Source organism: Panthera leo, chromosome B1 (genome assembly GCF_018350215.1).
Source record: "Panthera leo isolate Ple1 chromosome B1, P.leo_Ple1_pat1.1, whole genome shotgun sequence".
Taxonomy (NCBI): Eukaryota; Metazoa; Chordata; class Mammalia; order Carnivora; family Felidae; genus Panthera; species Panthera leo.
In genome coordinates, this window is record NC_056682.1 from 96,511,280 (window position 1) to 96,531,419 (window position 20,140).

General features: G+C 34.5%; 1 protein-coding gene across 3 annotated transcripts in view; it reads left to right on the top strand.

The window, feature by feature from the left end:
• The window catches only part of MFSD8 (major facilitator superfamily domain containing 8), a 69,999-nt gene that overhangs the window by 14,486 nt on the left and 35,373 nt on the right, over positions 1-20,140 (top strand). For all 3 annotated transcript variants that reach the window (XR_006201722.1, XM_042935535.1, XM_042935534.1), the window contains 6 exons: positions 5,086-5,129; positions 10,918-11,158; positions 12,080-12,193; positions 14,830-14,974; positions 15,706-15,761; positions 19,820-19,928. Coding sequence is in view for 2 of the 3 variants with exons in the window: in XM_042935535.1 (XP_042791469.1) it covers positions 5,086-5,129; positions 10,918-11,158; positions 12,080-12,193; positions 14,830-14,974; positions 15,706-15,761; positions 19,820-19,928 (709 nt within the window). In the remaining variant the exon portion in view is untranslated. The remainder of the gene's footprint in view (positions 1-5,085; positions 5,130-10,917; positions 11,159-12,079; positions 12,194-14,829; positions 14,975-15,705; positions 15,762-19,819; positions 19,929-20,140) is intronic.

A 20,140-nucleotide genomic window follows, 5' to 3' on the forward strand; every position in this document is an offset into this window, starting at 1 on the left:
GTCAGAATTTCCTTTCTTTTGAAGACTAAATAATAGTCTATTGTATATATGGTGGGGAGGCAAATCTTTTCCTCTACTTTCTTAGGTTCTGTAGCTGGTACCTTCAAAATAAAGCAATGGAAGACAGATCAACAAGAAAAAAAGCTTATACATTTATTTGATGTTAGTTATTTTTACATTATACAGACCTATACACTATACATTATAGAAAAGTGAAAACTCCAAAGAAATGGTTAGAGCTGGGGGCTTATATACTATTTTAACAAAGGGCAGCGATTGTAAAGAAATGACTAAGGAAAGGAGTTCGGGCTTTCTCCAGGAACCCCCTACTGTCCTAATGTATGCCTTACTAGAGGAAAAACAACCTTAGCTTGACAATTCCTAGGCCTCTGTTGTATTATGAATCTTCTTTAACTATGAAAATCCCTTTAGGAACTTCCTCTTGGCTTTATCTTCCCCAACTCCATGATATATAAAAGGTCACCTTTATAACACAGCCCTTTCTGCCCATGGGTCCTGTCCCTGTGCTTTAATAAAATTACCTTTTTTGCACCAAAGACATCTCAAGAATTGTTTCTTGGATGTCAGCTTCGAACCCCCACCATTCAAAAACCCCATCAAAGCCACTAACTGAGCTGGGCTCTGCACTATAAGTGCAGGGCCTGCTTGGGATTCTCTCTCCTCTCTGCCCCTCTCCTGCTTGTGTGCTCTCTCTCTTCCTGTCTCAAAATAAATAAATAAACATTAATAATAAAAAAAAAGAAGTAGAATTGCTGAATCACATAACAATTCTATTTATAAGTTTTTGAGGAACTGCTATACTGTTTTCCATAGCTGCTATACTATTTGTACATTCCCACCAACAGGCAGGGTTCAAATTTTTCCACATCCTTACCAACTTTTATGTTTATTTAATATTAGTCATTCTAATGGGCATGAAGTAGTCTCTCATGGTTTTTTTGGCTTGTATTTCCCTAATGATTAGTAATGTTGGGAATATTTTCATATGCATATTGGCCATTTGTATATCTTTGGGGAAATATCTATTAAAGTCCTTTGCCCACTTTTTTTTTATTAATTTTTTTTAATGTTTATTTATTTTTGAAACAGAGAGAGAGAGCATGAACAGGGGAGGGTCAGAGAGAGAGGGAGACACAGAATCCAAAGCAGGCTCCAGGCTCTGAGCTGTCAGCACAGAGCCTGACGTGGGGCTTGAACTCACGGACCATGAGATCATGACCTGAGTCGAAGTTGGACGCTTAACTGACTGAGCCACCCAGGCGCGCCACCTTTGCCCACTTTTTAATTAGGTTTTTGTTGTTCAGTTGTAGAAGTTCTTTATGTACTCTGGATATTAACTCCTTATCAGATAAATGATTTGTGAATATTTTCTACCATTCTCGGACTCTTCTTTCTACTCTACTGATTGTGTCTTTTGATTCACAATAGTTTTTAATTTTGATGTAGTCCAATGTATCTGTTTTTTTTTTCTTTTGCTGCCTGTGAACTCCTTTAATTTTTTTTAAGTTTATGTATTTATTTTGAGAGAGAGTGAGTAGGGGAGGGGCAGAGAGAGAGAGGGAGAGAGGGAATCCCAAGCAGGCTCCACACTGTCAGCACAGAGCCTGAAGCAGGGCTCGATCCCATGAGCCTCGACATCATGACCTGGGCCAAAATCAAGAGTCAGATGCTTAACTGACTAACCCACCACATTGACACAAATAGTAAAGCAAGAATCTTAATCTGTATACCTTGATGTATTTTAATCTATTAACATTATTTCTGAAAATATAGTTACTAAAAAGTAAAACTTCATGAGGAAATTTTAATGTTAAGAACTGTACTTATGTTAAAATGATAAAGAATGAATATATATAGGAGTTATCAATACTGTGACAATTTTTAAAAAAGTGTTTTAAAGAATCCATTCTTTTTCCAAGCTTAGATCCTTTAAGTCTATAGGCACAGATTTTACAGGTGGTATCTTTTCCCTGACACAGATTTACTGAAGGCCATTTTACTAAATTTTTAGAACTACTTTTCTTTATCTTTTCTATTTACCCCCGTCACTCTCTCACACTGAGTAAAAATATATTTTAAATAAAGCTAAAATGAAAGAAAAGTACAAAATAAAGGATATTTTCAACAATTCTTTGTAATGCAATTTCATTTTGGATTGTGTATCTATTAGGGTGCCTTCTACAAATATCAGGGGAAAAATATTGATTCAAATTGGCTTAAACGGTAATTTATTTTTTCTTGTAAGATACCCATAGTAGGACAATTCCAGGTGAAGTTCACTGAGGTTTTGGTTCTGTTTCCCACTATATATTTTGGTTTTCTCCTCTTCTATGCGCTGACTTCACTATAGCAAGGTTGCAGCAGCAGCCCAAGGTGTCACATCCATTCATGATAATTTTTATTGATCAAAAGGGACTTTTTTTTTTAAACTTGCACAGAGATAAGGAGTCCTTTCTTAGAGGTCCTGAAGTAGGCTTCCCTTCCCTTTTCACTGGTCAGAACTGGACCCTGTCAATTTCTAAGCCCATCATCAACTAGGATAGTGGGATTATCCTGATTGAATTCTTTAGACTAACTGGATTTACCCTCTGGAATTTGGGTTGGAGACAGTTTCTCTTAAAGTCTATGGCTTTGTGGAGGAATGATGGATACCTGAATAAAAATGGGATTCTATCAGGAAGGAGGATTCTACCTACACAATGAGTGTTGTGTCGATAGCAACCTCTGCAATAGCTTTTAATTTTTTTCATTTAACTTCCATGGGCAGCTGGGTGGCTCAGTCAGTTGGGCATCCAACTCTGGCTCAGGTCACAATCTCAAAGTTAGTATGTTCGACCCCTTTTTCTGTCTCTGTGCTGACAGCTTGGAGCCCAGAGCCTGCTTCATATTCTGTGTCTTCCCCTCTCTCTGCCCCTCCCCCGCTTGCATGCGTGCACTCTCTCTCTAAGAAATAAATATTAAAAAGTTAAAATAAAATAAAATAAAATACTTCTAATTTATGGGGCACCTGGGTGGCTCAGTCGGTTAAGTGTCTGACTTTGGCTCAGGTCATGATCCCACAGTTTCTGAGTTTGAGCCTCTCATCAGGCTCTCTGCTGTCAGCACAGAGCCCACTTCAGATTCTCTGTCCCCCTCTCTCTCTACCATCCCCCACTTTTGCACACACTCTCTCAAAAATAAACATTTAAAAAATAAAGTACTTCTAATTTATTTAATAACAACAGAATATTATTCAGCCGTAAAAAAGAATGAAATCTTGCCATTTGCAGCAACATGGATGGAGCCAGAGTGTATAATGTTAGGCCAAATAAGTTAGTCAGGGGAAGACAGATACTATATGATTTTGCTATATGATATTTGCTCAATTCAAGTATGTAGAATTTAAGAAACAAAATAAATGAGCAAAGGGAAAAAAAAGAGATAGACAAACCAAGAAATAGACTGTTTAATGTTTATTTATTTTTGAGAGAGAGAGGGAGACACAGAATCCCAAGCAGCCTCCAGGCTCTGTCTGAGCTGTTAGCACAGACCAATGCAGGACTCAAACCCACAAACTGGGAGGTCATGACCTGAGCAAAAGTCTGTTGCTTAACCGCTTAACCACCTCAGCCACTCAGGCACCCTGACTCTTAACTATAGAGAACAAACTGATGGTTATCAGAGGGGAGGGGGAGGTAGGAGAATGGGTGAAATAGGTGATTGGGGATTAAGGAGTGCACTTGTCATGATGAGCACTGGGTAATATATAGAAGTGTTGAATCACTGTATTGTATACCTGAAACTAATGTAGCACTGTAATGTTAACTATACAAGAATTGAAATAAAATAAAATATAATAAATAAAATGAAATACTTTTAATGTTTAGTACTCCATTATCTAAAATTAAATAATTTCCATTTTAATGGCAAAAAAGAATTATTTTAACTTTAGATTTTAATTAACATGTTAAACATTTTACCTGTTTTTAAGTTTCTTGATTGTGAAATTGAGCCTTGATTTCAAATATTGGTTTACTCTTTCAGTCTGCTTTTCATCAAAGTCAATGTCAATTCAAAATACACTAAAATTAAACTAATAATTAAACTATTTTTAATATAAGCTTTCTAAAAAGAATGAAGTACTGATACTGGTACAACATGGATGAAACTTGAAAGCATTATGCTAAGAAAGATGCCAGACACAAAAGACCACATGTTGCCTGATTCTATTCATATGAAAATCTATAGAGACAGGTAGATTAGTAGTTGCTTCAGGCTGGTGAGCATTAGGATGGAAAGCAGCAGAATAGTAGCTAAAACGTCCAGAGTTTCTTTGTGATGTGACTAAAATGTTCTAAAATGGACTGTGGTGATGTTGCACATATCTTTGATTATACTAAAACCCACTAACCTGAGTGCTTGAAATGGGTAGATTGTATAGTATGTGAAGTATATCTTAATAAAAGTGTTTTTTTTAAATGGCCTTTATAGAATTTTGATTGAATATGCCTAACATTTAAAATTGACAGATAGGATTGGAGTTTATCATTACAGCTCTTAAGCAATAAAGGGTAGCAGAGATAATGAGTTTTCTTTTAAGGTATAGCCATCTTGAAGCCTCATGGTTCTTTATAGCCATTTCCTCCTGTATATGATCATTTTCCTTTTCCTAGACTTCCCTACTGTCGATTATCTCTGCCAAACAACACACATTAGAAGTCTACCACTTCCTCTTTAACAGGGTAGCTTTTCATCCACTCAGTTCTGCTTGTAAGAACTTAACAAAGCTTTCAATAATTTATTTCTGTTTACAGTAAAGACATGTGAATAAGGAGAAACAGGTCCTCTGCTTTTATTACCCCAATTATGACCAGGGACTATAATTACATATGATTTTCAAGTCTTTAATATTTATTTCTCTTCTAATAAATACAATTCCATTGCTTAATAAGTTAAACATTTTGGGGAATAAATTTGTAAATGGAGAATGATATTTTAAAGCCCATGTTATAGTTTAAAAAATTGTATCTATAAATAGTAATGACATCATTTTAAGTATAAATAACAGGGTTTGCTTCTTTACAGGATTTTCTATTGTGATAATGTCAATATGGCCATATCTCCAAAAGGTTTGTACACTTCAATCCATTATTCTCTTAAGTAGCTATAGTAGTAGTAACTCTTACATAGTTAAGAGTTTTCTTGACAGTCTCTTTGGTAGTCTATTGATTTAATCTTTACTAGCATGACTTGAGATAATAATTCTTCCAGAGAGGCTTATAAGTAAGGTGATCCAGTACTTCATTGTGCAAACCAGAACACTCTTGAAGTGAAGGGAGCACTATACCAGGAAAACAGAATTATACCTGGATAGTCCTAGACAAATGTAGATGTATGCTCACCTACTTATTAGCCGCTTTCATATCCCACCAATGCCCCCTCCCTGATAAAAAGGAAACTAAATTACTTATAGTCTGAATTCCTGAATGGTACAAATGACATTTCTATGGAATACTTTTGTGCTTTCCCATAGGGTTGTCTGGTTGACATTGTGAAAAGAATAGATAATACATGTATTTCGATGCTGTGGTTACTAGATGGGGAGGAGGGCCTAACAAGAAGATGCAAGTTTAGTAGGTACCCTGGCATCAGTTAATCATCAAGTCCTGCCAACTCTTTAAAAAAAAATTATTTGACATATAACATAATATAAATATATGTCAATTCTATTTTAAATCTCCAGGAATGAATTTACTAAAAATCAGTATATAAGTTGCAGACGTTATCTATAACAATATTTCAGTTAAGGTTCTTAATGGAGTTCTCTGTACTCTCCAACCTCCTATTCACTCCTGAACCTGCTACAGTCTGATTCACTCCTCTGCTACCATGAAACTGCTCTTATTAAGGTCTCCAATGATTTGATTGCTGACCAAATAGATACTTTTCGGTCCTTTGCGTGACATTTGGGTAGTATTTGACATTGTCGACCTCTCCCTGCTTCTGAAAACCCTCTCTTAGCTTCCGTACATTACTCTGTCCTGGCTTGGCTCTTTAAATATTTGTTATTAAATTCTTTTCTGAGTTTTCTTTACCAACTTGTTCCTTATATGTTGGTTTTCCCCAGAGATTGGGCTGTGTGTGTGTGTGTGTGTGTGTGTATGTGTGTGTTGTAGACTAAATCCTAAGCTTTGGCCCATATTAGATCTATAGCCAACAATTTATTAGACGTATCTACTTGAATTAATCTAGGTTCCTGGGGCCTTTATAAATTTTTCTGCATTTTTTTCTGAGATGCTGTCCCTCCCTTCATCTTTCCTTTCCTCTGTCCTTCCCTTCCACCCTTCTTCCCTATTATCTTTATCCCTATTATCTATTATCCCTATTATTAAAAATAATGTGCCTGTGATACAAGAAGCTTATTGACATTTTATACTTAATTTTAGATTTTTTAGTTTTTATGAATTTTTAACTTTTTGAAAATGCTAACTTTTAAAATATATATTATAAAAGGAATAAGGACAAAAATACAAATTTCATTTTTTTTACTGAGTTGGTGCCATATTCACATTGCTATTTTGAAAATAAATAAAAATTTATATGACATGAAATTATTAGCCATGATGTTAAAAATTCTTTCCTTACTGGCAGAATGATTAGAATTATAGCGGAAAATTTAACAATTCTAGAGCAATATTTTCTTTGCCAAAAATATATTTCCATGTATCAAAACTCTTTATTTCTATGATCCCTGTATCTAGTCTGTTTAACCTCAAAATTACCAAAAGAAAGGTATTTACAATAATTAGGTCTACTCAGCACAGTATGTTGAATTTTGAAAAGGTACACTCCTTTCTCCAGATATTTGAAAGCTCTTCAAAGGTAAATTTAGTGAGTACATGAACTTGTAACTAGTTCTTTGGCAATACAAATAAAACAATTTCAGTAAAAAACCTTTCTCAGGTTATTTCATAATAATAGTGAAAGCTCACTATGTGCCAGGTACGGTACTAAACTTTTCACCTCTTGATATTCATGGCAACCCTATGAAATGATTATTATCTATCCTGTTTGACAGGTGAAGAAACTCACAGTCAGAAAGTTCGGTAGCTTGCTCAAGTCACTCAGCTGGAAGATGGCAGAGCCAAACCTATCTGAAACCAAAATCTGGCTCAACCACAGTGCTGTGTTACTTACTACCTTAAACTGTTTAATTCTTAATTTAAGGCTTCCATCTTTTTCAATAGCATGTTGAAAAATATTACTTACCTGAAAAGCCATCTGTGAGAAAGATAAAAAGCTAGAACACCCCCCCCCCCAAGAAAAAACTCAGAAAACAAAACAAAACAATAAATTATTTGTCTGAAAGGAATTTGGCACCAGTGTAAATCTCTGAAATGTGCTTCTTTCTGACCCTGGCTGATGGACAACCATCAGCCAAGTGATTCCTGAGGTTCTGTTGCCCAGAGGTGGGATAAATATCCAGGAAGATTCATATTCTTAAGATTAGATTTTGAATTGGAAGGATAGGTTATTTTATAGGGCTAGGGAGATAGTGGGAATACTAATGCATGAATTATAATAAAATATAAAAATTATAATAAAATATAATAATAGAACTGACATATTAGTAAAAACAAAATTCTAAGAAATACTAGTTTTTATATCCTATAGGTAATATTCATTTAGTGTATATATATGCTGACATTGCCCTAAGCACTATACATTGCTCAAATAATTCTTTTAACAACTCTGTGAAGTTATCCTTATTTGACAGATAAAAAATTGAAGCATGTGATTTTTTACCACCAGCTACTCAAATACCTGATAAGTAAAATCTGGAAACTTCACTATGATGAAACCTGATTTGGAAAAATTGTGTTAACTCATCTTTTGTATCCTTATTGCCTAGCACATTTTTTGTCACAGTAAAGGACTCGGTGACTGTTACTTGAATTAATAAGCAATCATCTATAAATAAAAGTTAAAAATGCTTGGAACGCCCATATTCATATCTTAGTTCCCATATCAAAGCATGAAGATTTCCAGAACTTTCACTTTGTCAATATCATTAACGTGTTTATAAAGTAATGTTTGAAATTCAATACCATGTACTTTGGAGTGTATGGTTTGTTTTTTTTCTTTTCTTTTTTTTTTTTCCTGAAATGACAGGGATGAGGGAGGGCTTTTGTGTTTCGTTTTTGTTTTTGTTTTGAGAAAATACAGTTCCAACTTTTACTGATGTGTGCCAAACCAAATAAGTTAATTATAGATGGTTACTATACAGTATACGCGAGTAAAGGTCTAAAAGTATGTGTGTGTGTGTGTGTGTGTGTGTGTGTGTGAATGAGAGAGAGAGAAAGAAGAGAGAGAGAAAGAAGAGAGAGAGAGAGAGAGAGGTGCAGGCAGACAGACATGGGCTATTAGGGGGATGTTGCTAACCCAAACTAAAATTCTGGAAGACTTTAAAAATCAGTTACACCAGAGCTGAGTTTTGAAGGTCTGTAGGAGTTGGTTTCCTGAAAAAAAGGTAGGGGCCAGGGAGTAGGAGGTTGGGAAGGCATTGCTGGTAGAAGGGGACAGTAGAGAAATCAGTGCAAAGGCCTGGAGGCAAAGAATTTGACTCATTTTGGAAACTTAAGACAGTTCTGTGTGACTGGAAGTTAGAATTGGGGGAAGGGTACATGCTGAGAGATGAGGCTAGAGAAGAGACTGTGGCCAACTTGTGAGCTAGTTTTTCATAATAAACAGTTTAGATTTTATCCCAAAAATGGTATGATGGAGATCACCAGGGGTGGCCAGAGGACCAGAAATGAGATGCTGTTACTACTGTTAAAAAGAGAAACACACATGAGTGCAGATAACAGTTTAATTACTGAAGTGACACCTGTTGTAGTGTAGAACCTGTATCTCCCAAACCCGTTTTACTTTCCTATTACAATTCTAGCAGAATTTTCTAACAGATTCCAATTTCCAGTCACCATAAAGAATAGTATCCAATTAAAATAAAAGTTTCCATTGGTCTCTGGCAAACATCATTAATATTGTTAGAGCTATCCCTGAGGGTCAGCTTCTGTCCCTGAAACACATACTTGACTATGATCAATTGATATCCTGAGAAGACACTTTCATTCTTTTGCTTTCAAACTACTACACATTTAACATTAAAATTGAGTTTTCACTGCTTTTTTGAAAATTAATTAAAAAATTTTTATGACATGAAGTTATTTTATATTTGTAATAGAGTGATCAAAGGAGCCAAAGGTAATATGGGTAGAAAATGAAAACCAGTGTGCCTAAATTAAGAGATTTAAAAAAAATTTTTTTTAATGTTTTATTTATTCTTGAGAGAAAGAGAGGCAGAGCATGAGTGAGGGAGGGGCACAGCGAGAGAGGGACACAGAATCCAAAGCAGACTCCAGGCTCTGAGCTGTCAGCACAGAGCCCAATGTGGGGCTTGAACTCACAAACTGGGAGATCATGACCTGAGCCAAAGTCAGACACTCAACTGACTGAGCCACCCAGGTGCCCCAAATAAGAGATATTTTTAAGGCTAGAACTTTAATATTGTGTATCATTATATGTATTCACTCTTATTTCTCATCCCCCACAAGAAAATGTACCTAAACATTTTCATTTTAAACTATTTAAAAATATCTTTAGAAAAGGCCATGGTTGTCTTTAAGTTGTTCTAACACTTTATATATGTTTAATCTTATTTCCTAAAAATTTATTTACATTTTTTTAAATATTTATTTTTGAGAGAGCGAGCACAAGGGGTGGGGGGGTGCAAAGAGAGAGGGAGACACAGAATCCGAAGTAGGCTCCAGGCTCTGGGCTGTCAGCACAGAGCCTGACGTGGGGGTCGACCTCAGAGATTGTGAGATCATGACCTGAGCTGAAGTCGGAAGTTTAACTGACTGAGCCACCGAGGCACCCCTTATTTCTAAAAATTTAATGGTTCTTATGTTTCCAAATTACTATATAGCCTACCATATATATATATATATATTTAAAATCTGTTAATTTATTCCATAGTCCCTTTTGTAAGCTAAAATTTTCTGTTTTTTGAAAGAATTTCATTTTCTGAATTTAATCATTTGGTTCTCTCCTCAGCATCTATCATGACACATAAACCCTCGTTCAGTGGTAGAACCCTGAATCCTCCATGTTGAAAGCAAGAATTAATAATAGGTTTAATGGGAGAATTATCTTTCAGCTTTTGTGTTTCTATTCTCTTAAGCATTTGACTATTGTGCTCAGTTAAAAAAAATTAAAATGAGGCGCCTGGGTGGCTCAGTCGGTTAAGCCTCCAACTTCAGCCCAGGTCATGATCTCCTGGTTTGTGAGTTCGAGCCCACTTTGGGCTTTGTGCTGACACTCAGAGACTGCAGCCTGCTTCAGGTTCTGTGTCTCCTCCTCTGTCTGCCCCTCCCCTGCTCACGCTCTGTGTCTGTCTCTCAATAATAATAAATAAATGTTAAAAAAAAAAAGATTTATAGTGCTAATGGCTATTTAGCTTATGGAGTAACATAAGTCTAAATAATTGTATTTACTTTATAAGAATTAAAGAATGGCATTTTACTTTTGTGATGTTATTGTTTATACATATAATGTGATTATTTGTAACAAGATTTTTATGAACCAAATCATAAACCATATTCCCATAATCATTCTAAAAGTTGAAGCTTCGCAAGTATTGTTTCTAGTGTATAGTGAATTGGTAGCATATTTAATTATACTGTAAGAAGTTTGAATACCTTACTATAAGTAATAGTGTTATAAAACTGATATGTTAGAATTATTGTTTTTATTTATTTAAATAGAAAATGTTATGTGGTCAGAAAAATGTGTTTAAGTCTTAAACTTTACTTTTCTTGGATAACAATTCTTAAAGCATTGTACTTTTTTCTGCAGATTGATCAGACAGCTGATGCAAGTTTTTTGGGCTGGGTTATTGCTTCATTTAGTCTTGGCCAAATGGTAGCTTCACCTGTATTTGGTTTGTGGTCTAATTATAGACCAAGAAAAGAACCTCTTATTGTCTCCATCTTCATTTCGGTCGTGGCTAACTGCCTCTATGCATATGTCCACGTTCCAGCTTCTCATAATAAATACTACATGTTGGTTGCTCGTGGATTGGTGGGATTTGGAGCAGGTAATATGTATGTATGTATGTATGTGTTTGGCTGTTCAGATTCACATTCACCCTGAATTCACCCTCTCTCATCTGGTATCACCTCGTCTCAATCTCATATCTCACAACTCAACATATAGATTTCTCATTGCAAATAGACAAATATCTTTCCTATGATTTTTGCCTTTGTTCATGATATTCCTGTTACCTATAGTTTCTCTATTCTGTTCCCATCATTCTTCATTCTTCAAGATTCTGTTCAAGTTCCACATCTTCCATAAAACTTTCTTCGGTTACCCTACCCCTTAACAGATCTTTCCCATCTCCAGTATGTCTGTGGAACTTGCTTATATACTGTTTTGCTCTGTTTTCATCTTTTATCACCAACCAGATAGTAAACTTTTTATAATTAGAGACAATTTATGACTTTCTAAAATATTCTGTGGCCTTTCTTGCAGAGTCTCTTGAAAATAATAAGAGCTCAATAAATTTTTTTGAGTCAAATTGTTAGTGGATCTTTTTGTTTCTTATATTACATTTTTACATTTACATTTTACATTTACACTTACATATTACATTACATTAAATTACATTTAAGCATGCAGAATTTGTGATGTCTTTGTTTTAAAAATAGTTGTAACGATCACTAGTTTGCCATTTAGTCAGTGTTTTCTTCATATTTAATAAGAAAAAAAGTTTAACATTTCTGTAATGTCACTTTTTCATTTATTCACATCTTTAATTGTGTTTTCATGTTGCTAAAAGCAAGATTTTCCACTAATTGATACATTTGCTCAATGTATATGCTTTGTATAATCATAGGGAAGAAGCAGTGACTATAATATAGATTAATATTTTTGTTTTATATAAAGCCAAATTAAGTGGGATTTTATAAACCGAAGAATATTTTCTTTGACTTTGGATTATTGTGTCTTTTCTTAGGAAATGTAGCAGTTGTTAGATCATACATTGCTGGTGCTACTTCCCTTCAGGAAAGAATAAGTTCCATGGCAAACACAAGTGCATGTCAAGCATTAGGCTTTATTCTAGGTCCAGGTAGGTATTTTTCACTTGTCATTGCTTGAATATGAATTGGGAGAACTTTTAAAGTTCAAATGTTAAGTGGAATCCAAGTATAAAACCTCATAGCTAAAAGGAAAAGTAGGAAAGCTAATATTTTTGATCCAGCAGGAGTCTAGTCTCTTTATATGTGTTAACAAATGTTCTCTAAAGTAAATAATATTAGTCCCATTTTACATATTAGGACATCAAGGCATAGAGAGTCTAAGTAAGTTATTCAGGGTCAGCCAGATAGCAAATGGGAAATATGAGATTTGAACCTAACTCTATCTGTATGTTCTGTGAAATAATCATTAAGCTTGACATCTCCATTATAGTTAGCTTTTTTTCTTGTCTATTACAAACAAAATTCTTTAATTTTTTCTTTTTTCTTTTTGGAGAGCAAGTACACCTGTACATGTGCGCAAGTGGGGGAGGGGAAGAGAGAGATGGAAAGAGAATCCCAAGCAGTCTCTGCACTCAGTGCAGAGACCAATGTGGGGCTCGATCCCATAGCTGTGAGATCATGAGCTGAGCTGAAATCCACAGTTGGATGCAAGGGGGGGCCTGGGTTGCTCAGTCCGTTAAGCATACGACTCTTGATTTTGACTGGGGTCATGATCTCACGGTTGGTAACTTAGAGCCCCAAAGCAGGCTCTGTGCTGACAGTGCAGAGTCTGCTTGGGATGCTCTCTCTCTTGCTCTCTCTGCCTCTCTCCTGCTTGTGCTTTCTCTCTCTCACACACAAAATAAGTAAATAAACTTAAAAAAAAAAATTGAAAAGTTGGACACTTAACCAACTGAGCCACCAGATAGCCCAGAAACAAAATTCTTCTGACTGAAAGATTTGAGGAAAGTTATAGGAGATTCTTTGCTCTTGTGCTTTTTGCCCATACCTTTCAGACTTTTCTGAGTTTGAAGAAAATGAGAGAATTTTTGAAAGACTACTGAAAGACTGTTCTTCAAAGCCTCCATCCTTTAGCTGAGTGTAAAACAATATTAATAAGATTTAATACTTCCCCTAGACAAGTAAGTTTTTTCTATTAGATAAATTAGTAATTTTTATGCTTAGAAAAACATTGAAGGGACACCTGTGTGGCTCAGTTGGTTAAGCATCCGACTCTTGGTTTCAGCTCATGTCATGATCTCACAGTTTGTGAGTTGCAGAGCCTGCTTGGGATTTTCTCTCTATCTCTCTTTCTCTGCCTCTCTCCCCACCCCTTCTCTCTGTCTCTCTCAAATATAAATTTTTAAAAACCTTAAAAATTTTTAAAGAAGAAAAACATTGAAAAATCATATAATTGGTTCATGCTTTGAATATTACAGTTATGAATACCATCACTTTGAATCCATTTCCATTTACTTTATCATTAATATCCTACCCTCACCCCTTTTTCCATTACTTTCTTTAAAATTTTTTTTAATGTTTATTCTTGAGAGAGAGACAGAGAGACAGAGATAGCACAGACAGGGGAGAGGCAAAGAGAGAGGGACACACAGAATCCAAAGCAGGCTCCAGGCTCTGAGCTGTCAGCACCTCAGTATCTAGCACAGAACCTGGTATACACCTGGTATATGTTCTCAGTAAATACATAAGAAGTATTTTGGAGATTAAATAATGATAAAATAAAAGAGGTAGAGGCATATAATAGATCTCATAGCATTTTAGAACCAGGAATGGCTTAAGAAATTATTTAGCTTAACCCCCTTTATTTCAGAGCCAAGAAAATGGAGGTTCAGAGACAGTATTAGCTATTTCAAAGGCAGACAGGGAATTAGAAAAAAAAAGACCAGCACTAAAATTTATATCACCTTGTTCACTGATTTGCCACATTTTCAACCTGAGAATAAAAGAAATAATCAAAAAGAAAGATTATCTCATTTAAATATTTTGTATTATCTTTAGATGAGTAAATGTAGGCCTGAAAAAGATTAGATAGGCTTTCCTGTAATGACCACATTAACAGCACTAGCATTTATTGAATGTCTACTATTGTTAGATGCTGTTCTAAGTGTTTTATGTGTAATGTCTTACTTCATCCTTACCTTAAGGTTGCAAATTATTGGAAGAGCCAGATATAGAATCTAAATCAGGAAAGCAAACCAGTTCTCTTGCAAGCTGATTTTTGCCACAGATCCGAATTTAAAAATATACATGATTTAAATACCATATACACAATGATGATTTGAAATATTGACTTAACATGTGACATTCTACTCCTTATAATTAAATTGTAATTTTATATGGAAGAAATTGGATGATTTAAATTTTCTGTGGAGATTTTTAAATAGGAAGATACTGACAAATTGCTTTAGATATAATTCTTTGTGAATGTATATCAGTGTTTCTGAATCTTTTTCTCATTAATGTCCCATTAAGGAGCTTTTTTAGACATTTTTTTCCTAATTCCACAGATCAATTGTATATCTTTTATGGACTATGTGAATATCTATACTTTATACAGAAAAAGAGTAAATATTTTGTTCCCTTGCCTCTATTGAGATGTGTGATGTAGATGTGAGATTCCACAAAGTTGCTTCCAATTTTGTAGTAAATGTCTTTCACATTTTTTTAGCCCTTGCCTCCCACATAATAATTTATCTGTATACATTTTATTTTATATTTTATTAAGTTTTTCAGACTTGTTTTGCACTCATTGGAGAAAAGGGCGTGACATGGGATGCCATTAAGCTGCAGATAAATATGTACACAGCACCAGTTTTACTTGGCGCATTCCTGGGAGTTTTAAATATTATTCTGATCCTTACTCTATTAAGGTAAATCAGATAGAAATTATAAAACTACTTGTGTAGATTGTGAAATTAAATAAGCATGATCATTATTGGAAGATAATTATTCCTATGAAGTCTTTATTTGGTTTTTGATGTCTATAGTTGTGTTCATGTTTTTTGATCAGCTAATGCATATACTACTTGTAACTGAAATAATAGGCAATCTGATAAATGAGACTAGATTATAAAGTCTTTGAAGATTCAAAGTTTGGTCTTGACTTACTAACTGTAGGTTTCTAAGTACGGGAATGGCATGAAAGCACAGTTTTAAGTAGATTAATGATTGGTATCAACCTTAAATACAAAAGTTACTTATAGCTTTTGTTTACTAGAAGAAATTTTATAAAACTACAGAAGTTTTATTACTTTGTGTTTCTTTGGAGTGCTTTATTGAAGGCCCCAAAAATGTTTATAACAAATGTTTAAAATCACCGGAAAACTTTAAATATTTATTAAGGTAGTCCATGTATGCTTTTGGATGAATATTGGATTGAATATTATGCTTCATTTTATATGATAAGATAATAAGAATTATAACTTGTATCTTTTAAATTTTGTTGGTTGTACCTCATTGGTAATAATTTCATTACTTAGCAGTTAGTAAAAGAAACTATATCAGAATGTGAAAAAATAAAGAAGGCTACTAATAAATTAAAGCCATTTGTCTATCGTAGTAAGTCTTTCATAGATGCAATATTTATGTTTTTCTTTTTAAGAGAACATCGTGTGGATGACTCAGGACGACAGTGTAAAAATGTTAATTTTGAAGAAGGTACTATGACCCTTTTGGCTAAATTACTATAACATTATCAAAGTGTTTCCGATTATTCTGTCTGTTTGGTATTTACTTGGATTTGCTTCTGAAAACAGTACAATGGGTGATTGGGGTAGGATCTTCAAAGTTAAAAGTTACCTCAATTAATAATTTTTTTAAAAGGCCTTCCCAGATCAGTTATTTGGTGTTCATGGCTGGCAAGATTAAAAGCATTGCTAAAAATCACTTCATCTTCTTTGCAAAGAGCCAGTATCCTAAAACCCTACAGTTCTTTGGAATGATTTCTGTAATGTTCCTATAAAATGTATCTTTCTGTTTCAAGCATTTCTTTGCTCCCTTAATCATGGAAATAGGTTTCTCTTTTGTATTTTTATTCTTTTGGTACACGCTACAAATGTACATTTTCATCCCTTAGATCTTTCTCTGACTTAGAAGTAAGTAACCAATCTGGTCAGTAGATATGTCTTCCTAAGTAAACTCTTATTTAAGTACTAATTATATTCTCCATGGGGAGTGTCCCCCTCTGTACAAAAGATTGCAACTCAGTTCTTGCCTTTAAGGAGTTTGTTCCTGGGAGTTTTAAATATTAGAAAAGTTGTGGAAAAGACATAGTATCTTCTATAGCCATTTTATTTAATTTTCACAACAAAACTAGTGGAAGGAAAGTTGAAAGTAGGGTAGAGAGCAGACTGGTGAAGAATGTTAGTAACTTTTTGAGAAAAAGGAGAAGTATGACAGTAGTCAGATTTCAGGTGAGACTAGTCCAGATGTGTGAAGGCCTGAACTAGGGCAGCAACTAAGAATGGAAAAGAGACAGCTATGAGTTTTTGAAGAAAAAAAAATTAAGATTCTTGATAGATTGGATAGGAATTATTAAGGAATAGAGGGAGTTGTTGAAGATGTCTGTCAGGTTTTGAGTCTAGATAAGTGAAAGAATGGGAGAGAACAAGAATTTAGGAAAGGACATTGGCTGAACAGAGAAAATGATTTCAGTTTGAATCAAGCTAAATATACTGCTACACTAGAATAGTGAGAAAATGCCAGAGGCATTTGTAATTTTGGCTTCAGAGATCAAAGCTAGAGATACAAATTTCAGAGTAAGCCAGTGAAAAACACGACAGCAACAAAGAGAGAGTGAAAGAAAAAAGGGAAGGGAGGGGTACATGCATCAAGTGTGACAAAATATTGTTGAATATAGGGGCTGAATATATATTTCATATTTTTCAAAATAAAAAATGAAAGAAAAGAAAGAATGGTGAGGAAATGCCCGCAGGGGGTATAAGCCGCTTTTTTTTTTTTTTTAAGGTGAAAAATAGGGTACTAACTTAAAAGACCTATCAGGTAAAAGGAATGAGTAAGTTAAGGAGGGTGAGTTTGAGGTGCTGAGAAAGATACGTAAGAAACAAAATCTTTCAGAAGTTGGAAGGGGGTAGCAATATCGATTAGGACTTCATGGAGTTTAATGTGCTTCAAAAACACCTGGAAACCTTGTTAAAATGGGTTCTGATTCAGTAGGCCTTGGTGGGGGTTAAGTGGGTTGTCAGATTAAATACAGGATGCCCAGGAGAATTTGAATACTTTTTTAGTATAAATATGTCCCGGCTGGGTAATTTTGGATTTCAGATAAGAACAAATAATCTTTTAGTATAGATATGCCTCAAATATTTCATGGGACATTCTTATATTTAAATTTCAAATTTTGCATGGAAAATACTTAAAATTATTGTTTATCACAAATTCAAACTTAACTGAGTATCCTGTATTTTTATTTACTAAATCTGGCAAACCTTGTGAGATTCTGAGAATCTACATTTATAGTAAGCTATCGTGGGAGCTGATGCTACTGGTCTAAGGACCATAGCAAAGATTTGGAACTATACTGTCTAATATGGTGGCTGCCAGCCACATTTGGCTATTTAAATTTAAATTAAGCTAAATTACATTGAAGAAATTCCTCAGTCACACTAGTAACACTGTAAGTGTTTAATTACGGGTCTGTGGCTAGTGGCTGTTTGGACAGCACAGAGAAAGAACATTTCCATCATGTCAGAGTTCTATTGCACAACACTGCCCTAAAGCACAAATGAGAGTTTAGAAAGACCAGATCTATTTTCTTTCATAATATTTCTAGGTATTTCAAAATAATTTCTAAAACAGAAATCATTTTTAAATTTCAGTAAATATTGGGGCGCCTGGGTGGCTCAGTTGGTTAAGTGTCTGACTTCGGCTCAGGTCATGATCTCACGGTCCGTGAGTTCAGGCCCCGCGTTGGGGGCTGACAGCTCAGAGCCTGGATCCTGTTTCAGATTCTGTGTCTCCCTCTTTCTGTCTCCTCCCCTGCTCATGCCCTGTTTCTCTCTTCTCAAAAATAAATAAATGTTAAAAAAAATTTTTTTAAATTTTTCAGTAAATATTTAAAATATTTCTGCTTTTTCCCTATTATTAAAAATGTTATCATTGGATAGGATCATAATTGCTAATTATATAGTTTTTGAATCAATATATTAGTGTAGTCTTTTCCTAAAATTCTTATAATTTTGATACCCAGTCAATCCTCACAGTCTAGGATGCAACATTTCTGAGCTTTCCCACTGAAGCCAGCACTGGGTAGAGGCTGCAGGAAACTAACCATATATGATGCAAACTCCAGTCTAACTTGGGGCAATGTTGCTTTTTAATTCAAAGGAGTAAAGACTGGGTTCAAGGTGGTAACAGAGAATCAGGCAGGTCTGTCCCGAGGAATATAAGGTCCACAAGGACCAGAGTCTATCCCGGAAAAGGATCTGGACAAAGGTGACCAGTTTTCTTTGTGCCATTAGAAAGGGAGGTCATAACTCTTTGTTGAGTGTTCAGGGTGCTTAATTGTCCCCAGATATAGCAGACTATTTCCAAGTCTCATTTATTATTGGAGGAGGAACTCCTTGTCAGGAATCCTGAGATATAAAGGGAAACGCTATTATGAGAAAAATTATAGAAACTTACTGTATCTTGGGAAAGTAGCCCCATGCCCCCTGCTGGTGTTACATACACACTTAAAGATAGCATAAAATGAAAACATTATTGAATTACTTGTTTGGTTTACTCTGAATAAGTAGGTAAATTGTAAAATAGCATGACAAATGTATATAAGTAGGTGTATTTCGCTTCACACTTCTCAGTTATATAAGGAATAACTAATATTGAGTATGTAGCTTAATACATAGTTTAAGATAAGTCAATACACTCACTTCCTCCTAATTTATAAAAGCACCATCAAATCTTGGTGGTAATTTACAAAATATATTTCCTTGCAAAAATATACATGATAATATAAGGATTTTTTAAAAACTGTGGTAATAACGTATAAGGATATTTACTCATACTAATTTCACATAACATTGAAATTCAAAATACATATCCACTGAAGTGAATCACAGAACTAGCTGATTTAATAAACTATGAAAAAATCCTCATAAATTTAAGATTTAGGTAAAATAGAAAAAAAAACTTGCAGTAGAAATTTAAAGCAAATATATTTAGAATGAGCTCATTTTATAGAATTTTATAAAATATATTCCTATTTTGGATCAAGAGACAGCAAATAGAAAATCTGAGTATTTCCTATAGATAACAGAATTGAAGTATATCTCCTGGGAAGAAAATTCACGTTATTTTTAAAAGCCATTTTGGCGCGCCTGGGTGGCTCAGTCTATTAAGCGTCTGACTTTGGCTCAGGTCATGATCTTGCGGTCCATGGGTTCAGCCCTGTGTCTGTTCTGTGTTGACAGCTCAGAGCCTGGACCCTGCTTCAGATTCTGTGTCTCCCTCTCTCTCTGCCCCTCCCCTTCTTGTGCTCTGTCTCTCTCAAAAATAAATAAAAATTAAGAAAAAAAAATTTTAAGCCATTTAAAAATTACTTCTATGGTATAAATTGTTACTTTTAAACCACTTAGAAGCCTAAAAGTGATTTTAAATATTTAGTCACAGAATTTGCTACATATAGTTTCTACATTATTTTAGTGTCATAAGAAAAATTAGATGTTTAAGTAATACAATTTTTCTCCTGTTTATTATAGCAAGTACAGATGAAGTTCAGTTTCCCCAAGGAGATATTGATCAAGTTGCTGTTTTGGCCACCAATGTTCTGTTTTTTGTGGTTCTATTTATCTTTGCCCTTTTTGAAACGTAAGTTTTATTCTGTCTTCATTTATATCATATTATGTAAATCATCTGTATTTCTTAATGCAATATTAATAGGCTTATCGATATTCTCAGAAACTTTATGGAAGGCATACGTTTTGTCATGATATAAAAAGTATACATAAATTTTATGCTTTTAACCTGAATATAGTTAATTCTCTGTCTATAATATTACTTTATCTTTCCTCCCTTTCTTG